We start from the raw sequence: 7,487 nt of genomic DNA, 5'->3' as shown, positions 1-7,487 counted from the left end.
GGGCAAAGGACCAGACATAACGCACAGTAAGGACCTGCCTTGAGATATAATTAACTTCTTTGTTGTTTTTGATGATAAACTTTTGATTTCTCTTTTTTTAAACTATTTTTAGAGCAAAAACCATGGAAATGAGGAGTCGAGAGTCCAATATAAAGTACACGAAAGAGGACAATATGTCTCAGATTTAGTCTGCTTTGACAGAAAGTGGTTTTTAACCGACTGGAAACAAATGAAATGTGAAAACCTCTCAACAATCTGATGATCGTTCGTGCTTCAAATAAAGCCGCAGCGATGGCGTAACGGTGGTTCTGGAGTGCCATCTGGGAAGAGTCAAGCAGAATGGACCTGCGAGACTAAAATGGCTGCCATCCTGACCTGTAGTGCAGTTTCCCCTCACGGCCACCAGAGAGCAGTCATGACCCTTTACAGGTCAGCAGTCTGGTCGCCYGCCGGACGGATTAAGCTGTCCACAAACGCCATAATTAGAAATTAACTCATTTCAACTCCAATGACAAACATCTTTTATTATTTTTCATCTGCTGGCGATTAGTTTCTTGCATTTTGCACGCTTCAGGTCAGGAGCGGTGTTTAATGAAACTAACTTGAAGACTTAAAAGTTAACTGAACAAAAAAAAAAGAAAGAAAAAGCAATTTAAACAATATCTGTACAACCCAAACAAAAAAGTTCAAATGACTGGATTGTTGGAGAATCCAGTTTGACAACAAAGCTCAGAAAATTATCTTTTATGCGTTTGGATGATCATTTCTGTGTATTTACAGGACGCACGCGCACGTTGGCCCATGTACTGCCGCCACGGGATTGGCTGATTGGATTATTGCAACAGGAGGTAGTCGAACAATACATTTCTTAGCAGTGGCCCATTATTTTTTTTTCTTAAGAGGAATTGTCAGCGTACAGCGGACGCTGGCTTTAGAACGGACGCTGTTTTTGACCCGTTTACCGGAACTGTCAGGATGCCCAGAGGGAAACACGAGGCAGACTGTGCCTGAGTGAAGGCGGTCGATACAAGCCAGGAGGTGTTTCTGACTGCTGCCAATCAGCGCCACATCTGCAGTTATTAGCCTCACCGGCGGGGAGGGACGTCTGGCTCAAACTTCAAATATGATTTCAAACAACAAAGAAGTATTTTTGCTGCAGAATTAATAATAAATAAAAAACACACACACAAAAAAAACCACAACTCGAACAATCAGAGGTTCTTCAATGGTCCATTTATATATTTTTTTGGAGCAGTTGCAATCTGTTTGAGGCAATAGAAAGATTCACAATTGTCTTTTTAAAACACATTTGGTCTAGCAACGGAAAAAAAAGAGGAAAAAATCAAAAAAAAAAAAAAAAAGGTCACCGACATTGCATCTCCGTTATAAGTCAGGTTTTCTGCCTAAGGATCACAAAAGACATACATGACGTTGTCAGTTTCCAGATGCTCACTAACAAATACGGCACATCTGTTGGTCATCCAGTGTGTGTGTGTGTGTGTGTCTATAGAGGGGGGAGCAACTTCGCTCTGAGTGGCGTTTTAAGCATCGGAAGATGACCTCTAGGACTTCTAAAACAGCAGTGGGTAGGGCGGGGCCAGGGTCTGCCGGTCAGCTGATCCAACGCAGCCTTTTGTCACTTGATGACAAAAATAAATACTCATGCATTCATGGGATGCAAGTTTTGCACTTTGACATGAGGAGGTCAGCTTATAAAAAGTGCATTGTTAGAGTACTCACAAACTTTGAAACTTTTTTTTTAAATAACAAAGGGAAACCAGGAATGGTTTCATGCTTTCACGTATTAACAAGGCCCAGTCAAAGTCCAGACCTAGAACCAATCAAGTATATGTGGCAAAACCTGAAAATTGCTGTTCACAGATGATTCCCATCTGAATCATCTGTGAGCTGGTTGGATCAGCTTGGATACCCGAGCTGATCCAACCAGCTCCTTTGCAAATAATGAGCACAACTTCCAGTGTCTAAATGGCAAAAACTCGTAGAAACGGCTTTCCTACAAAGTGCAGTGCAGAAGAATCAAAATCTTACCAAGTACTTTTTGTCAAGTTGCCAGTGCAATAGCCTAGAAAACTTGAAATTTGGCAAAGCAACTTTACAAGTAACTTTTCAGCAAGAAATAGAAGCTTGTTTTAAGCTCAGTGATTGCTCAATATTGATGAAAAAGTACTAGTTCCACTGGTAGGTGGACAAGACATTTTCCCCCATGTAATAAGTAAAACAATCTGCCAAAGGAACTAGCACTTTTTAAAAATCAATATTAAGGAATTACTGGCTTAAAACAAACTTCTATATTTTGCTGAAAAGTTACTTGTAACGTTGTTTTTCCGTATTTCAACTTTTCCAAGATATTTCCACTAGAAACTAGACACAAAAAAAAAAACACTTGGTAAAATTTTGTTGTTTTCATTTTTTTGCAGTGTGTTGACCGTAAATGCAAATGTCTTCCGCACTTTCCAGATTTCATTTAAGTAAATAAAAACAAAAGAAAACGAGATGGATCTTTTTCCTCCTCACTCACAATCCATCTATCCAATTGAATCCATTTCAAGTCCATAGGACTTTGTGTTCTGTGACACAACAAGTATTAAAGAAAAGTCCAAGCAGTGTGAATACTCCAGCAAGGCCGTGCGGATACCCAGAGTAATCCGGAGAAGGTTTGTGCACTGTTAAAACACCGACACGTTGGCGATACTCAACAAATGTAGCACCTTGTTGGCTTGAATCAGCGACAACGTAGATCCCCGGCGCCTGGGCTACTCTACTCCACATAGCAACAACGTTACTACACAAAGTTGACAATTTAGTGTGTTGACAAGAAAAGAAGATGTGAACAAAATGCCTACATGTAGCTGTTGTCTTTTTTTTTTTTTTTTTTTTTGGTTGTTTTGTTTTAACAAGTCTTTTCCCGTTACTGTTGCTGCTATAAGTGACATCCACATCTGCACATAAAAAGTATATATTTGCATTTATATAATATATATCCGTACTCTATTAACAGATTTGTCTACCATGAAGTTAGAACTGCCACCCATCTCTCAGAAAAGTTTTTTCTTTTTTTGTTTTTTCTTCGTTTTGTACTTCAAACATTGACTATTTTACAACACAGAAATCAACTAATTTTGTACAACGTCGGAGCGAGTGAAGCTCTGCCGGAGCCCCACCGTCCCTCAGTGGGGTTTTACATTTTTTAAAAACTTTTTTTCTTTTTTATGCAGTGTGTGTGTGTGTGTGTGTGTGTGTGTGTGTGTGTGTGTGTGTGGGGGGGGGGGGGGTTTCTTCTTGTTGGTGCAAGTTAGACATTTTTTCATCTAAGTAAAACACAGTTTCTTTTAAAAAAAACAAAGCATGTACAAACTAGCGTCGTCTGAACCGAGAGGCTGTTCAGCTGAACTTGGACCCTTTGACGCACTCCGTTAAGCCGAGGGGACGATGTCACGCTTGTTTGGCACGGTTATATACAACAACGGATGACGAGTCGCTTTGAGGAAGGCCCTTCCCCTAAACCACAGAGTGGATTTGCGACGTCAAAGCGCAAAAGCTAGCCTAGAAAAGAGAAAGCGAGCAGAGAAAGAATGGCGTGTCAGTCGCTCTCTCTCTTTCTCTTCGGCTATTCCTGGCGGCAGTACCGTCTGCTAACAGCAGGGCAGTGAAAGGAGCACCGTGACCCAGCAGCTCATCTCCAGTGTTTCACATTAGCGACAAACAGACGACTGTGGTGTGAGATTTTAAGTGCGGCTATTCCGTGTGATGCCAGGTTATCGGGTGAGGCCGACCCAATAAAACAACAACAAACTAAAAAGGCCAGAAAAGAACATGAGAAATAGTGCAATGTACAGTACACAATGCATCTGCGTCAACGTACAGTGGGACATCAAATACTATACACAGGAATTTAAAAAAGTAGAAAGAAACAGACAAAAACAAAAAACCTTCAAAACGTTTCCCGTTCTTCAGCCTGGAGAAGGAGTCACCTCGCTGAAGCCCAAACTAAAAGTACGAGTGACGTACTAAACATCCGGCAGCTCTGCCTCTTGTGCTTCACGTTACTACAAGCCGTGTTGCTATAGCACATATTTACAGGCGACCACTTTCACCGTGTCCCCCTCAACCTCCAGCCGCGAAGACCGCTTATCCGTTTCTCTCTCTCGCCGCCGTCCTTCCGATCCCCAAAGCAATCGGCGACCCAAACCTTCCTCTCCTTCCCTTCTCCCTCCCCGTACCCTGTACATTCAGACTCTTTCCCCACGTCTGTCTCGTCCCTCAGGGGTCCGAGGTCTGCCTGCCGAGCTGAGCACTCTTTGAAAACACTTGTTGATCAGAAACGCAACACATGAACAAAATGTGTCCGATTGGTGGTGTGCATGCACATGCGTGGCAGCTCTTCTTCACGTCGGCCCCCTCTCGTGCCGTCCTCAGACGTCTCTGTCCCAATGTCTCCGTCCTACTACTCCGTCTCCTCTTCCTCCTCCTTTGTCCTTCTATCTATAATGCTACTCAGAAACTACAGGGGAGAGGGAGAGGAGGGAGGCAAACTGTCCTCTCAGCTCAAACTCCAAACTTGAACCGTCTCCCCTTCTCCCCGTCATTCGTCTCGTCCTCCTCAGTTCCTGGTGTCCCTTCAGACCCAAGAGTCCGGTGAGGCTGGGTAGTGGCTGGTCTCGTAGTTGAGCTCGCTGTAGGGTCTGGAGGCCGAGTAGAAGTCTACATAGTTGCCGGTGGACTTTAGTCCCTGTAGGTGCATGTTGAGGTCGCCCTGCGGGGGACGGCCTCCCGGGTGGACCTGGCTGTCGTAGAAGGCCTGGTCCTCGTAGTTGCTGCTGTCCAGTGGCGGGGGGTTCTGGAAAGGAGGATAGGGCTCTGATGGTAGGCCTTGGGAAGAGACCTGGAAAGAGACCAAAGGTCATTTGTGAGAGAAAGCAGTCACTCTTCCGTACGGGAAAAGATTGTGGTGCACACAGCTGTTGATGATGCCTTCCCAAAACTCGATCCTACCTGATGTAGGCTCTCTTTACCTGTTAGCTTAAGCAGACTCTAGCAATTAGCTCTCTTGAAATTGGCTGTCAGAGTAAAGAGGGGTGAATCTAAATGGACTGAAGTTTTTCAGATTTGCATTTGAATAAAACCTTAAATACCAAACACCGTTGAGCTTCTGTTTTGCTGTTATGCTTTATTTTTTGCTGAGCTATTACATAAAACTCCAGTCAATACATCAAACCTTTTTAATGGTGCACGATGACAAAAGTTCAACGGGCGCTAATACTCTTGCATACTTTGTGGCTTTGATTCAGATTTCCTCAAGCAAACTACTAACATGAAAAATGAAAAAGTTTTTTTTTTCCCCCACCAGCTTTTACAATCTGCTAAATCCTTTTCTTTAATTTTTTTACTACTAGCAAACAAATAAAATTTCACTGACTCAATGAGAAGCAATTTAAAAAAAACTGCTGCAAAGTGCAGCCCTGTTAAAAGTCACGGTAATAAGTAATGTTGCCTCTTTATAGTGTAGGGCTGATAAAGTAAGAGAAAGCATTAGAAGCTGTTGAGGACTGCAGTATGCAACCTCGGCTTGAAGACATCTGTTTATGCACTGGCTTGTTAATGCTCTGGCACATAACTTTGAGCAGCCTAAGCTGATAAACAAGATAAAGTCATCACTGCACCACCATCACCACACTTCATGGTTAAATACGTCATTATATCCCAACACTTTGGCTCTGCTTACAGCCCTTCTAAACAAATCGGACCTAATTTCTGTATTCTGCTGTCGAATCGTCAAGAGCTTCCGAAACAAAAAAGACTTGTCTTACCTGGTTATACTTCAGATCGTCAGTAGGGGACACGTAGGCTCCTCTGTGCAGGGTTGAAGACCCACCTGTGATCTGACCTGGAGGCACAACGGGGAGATGTTTGAGCGACAACGGCACAAAACGAGTACGAAATCTTGAGTTTAATGTTCTTATGCAAGCGCCTTGTGTGAAAAGCATGTCTTTGGTTTTATTGTCACTTAGGGGTTAATGGGGAACCTTGCATCCGGGGATGGAAGAACAGGGTTTCTGCTGGTTTCACCAACTCAAATTTAAGATGTTAAGAATTTACGACCCATATCTCCACAGGAATGTCAAACTTCATCCAGCCAACTAGTGATGAATTAGCTAGCTACTGCATCTAGCTAGGAAGGCTGGTTCAGCAGCTAGTTAGCGTTAGCCTCACCCATCTAGAGTCGCATTTAATGTAGACATCCACATTTTGACTGACAGAATAGTCTGTAGAGAGGAAAAAAAAAAGATAAATAGTCCTGATTTAAGACTTGTAATTAATGCATTTGGGGCCGATTTACTTTTTAAAAAAATGAATTTAAGACACTGTATAGCCGGGACTTTACATACGTGAATTTAAGGCTTTCAGGACGTGCGGCCTCCCTGTAGAAAAACTTTGAAATGCCATATGTGTGTTTTAGAACGTGCTGTACACACAGGTTGCACCTGTTTGTCGTCTCCTCAGAGGGGATTTTTCTGCGCGAATCCTTGGAGACGTTGTTCCCTCGACAAACACCAGGAAACCTAGCTCGGCTCGACTCAACTAACCCAAGCCGCCATTAAGGGCCCACGAGTCGAGGCTCCTTCAGCAGAGAGCCGAAGAGCTGAGGCTGTTACACTGCCTGCTTGCCGTGAGCCTGTAATCCCGAGTGTGTGTGAGAGAAACTCTCCGGTTTACTCAGATGGGAGAAATCCTTTGTGACGAATGCAGTGAAGGTCGACATGAACGAGTGTGGAGAGTGAAGTCAAGGTCCTTTTCTCTCTGTCGCCATTTTCTTCAGGAAACATCTCATGATCATGGATAACAGAACTTAATCAGGTCAATAATAATATTTCAGAATCAATCAATCACCAACAGCTGCTTCCCCATTTGTAGTCTTTATGCTTGTTCATAATTTGGTTTGTGTATATCTTACCAATGTTTGATTGCGTGTTGATGATCAATTATGCTTGTAGCTTAAAGTCATTTGCTGTTAAACTTGAGATATTTTTATCACTGGTTGAAAATTGAAACATTGAGGAACATAAAGAAAACATCCGGGTGTTTTTTAAACGTGCGGCAAGAATTAGGCCAGTCATAAAAAGCAATAACTCAATTATTTGCATGATAAACTACAACAAGCTCAATCATTTCCATTTGCGTGATTTTTTTTTTGGTTTTCTCAAACATTTTGTTTCTCTTTTTTGTCTTTCTACCAAAAACTGGATGACAAAAGTCTTCAGTCTCACCTAGCCCTTTGCTTGAAGGATAATTTTCTCTACAGACTTCATCATTCGTTTCACTTGTTTCTGTTTTCTTTATTATTATTTTGGTTATTTAAAATGTCTTCCAGTTCTACCGTTAAATGCTCATCAAAATGTAAAGTTTACTGATCTTTGAAAAAGCGTTCTTGCATTATTACGCTGTTACCATTACATTACTTGAAAATG

At 42.3% G+C, this 7,487-nt stretch overlaps 1 protein-coding gene across 8 annotated transcripts in view; it reads right to left on the bottom strand.

Moving 5' to 3' along the window:
- Nucleotides 1-2,878: 2,878 nt before the first annotated feature.
- ctnnd2b (catenin (cadherin-associated protein), delta 2b) overlaps nucleotides 2,879-7,487 on the bottom strand; it is a 175,235-nt gene continuing 170,626 nt past the window's right edge. For all 8 annotated transcript variants that reach the window (XM_008433036.2, XM_008433035.2, XM_008433037.2 and 5 more), the window contains 2 exons: nucleotides 5,829-5,905; nucleotides 2,879-4,903 (listed from right to left, as the gene is read on the bottom strand). In XM_008433036.2, coding sequence (XP_008431258.1) covers nucleotides 4,640-4,903; nucleotides 5,829-5,905 — 341 coding nt within the window. In that variant the 3' untranslated portion in view covers nucleotides 2,879-4,639. The remainder of the gene's footprint in view (nucleotides 4,904-5,828; nucleotides 5,906-7,487) is intronic.

This window comes from Poecilia reticulata, linkage group LG17 (assembly GCF_000633615.1).
Source record: "Poecilia reticulata strain Guanapo linkage group LG17, Guppy_female_1.0+MT, whole genome shotgun sequence".
Taxonomy (NCBI): domain Eukaryota; kingdom Metazoa; phylum Chordata; class Actinopteri; order Cyprinodontiformes; family Poeciliidae; genus Poecilia; species Poecilia reticulata.
This window is presented reverse-complemented; position numbering and strand designations above follow the sequence as displayed.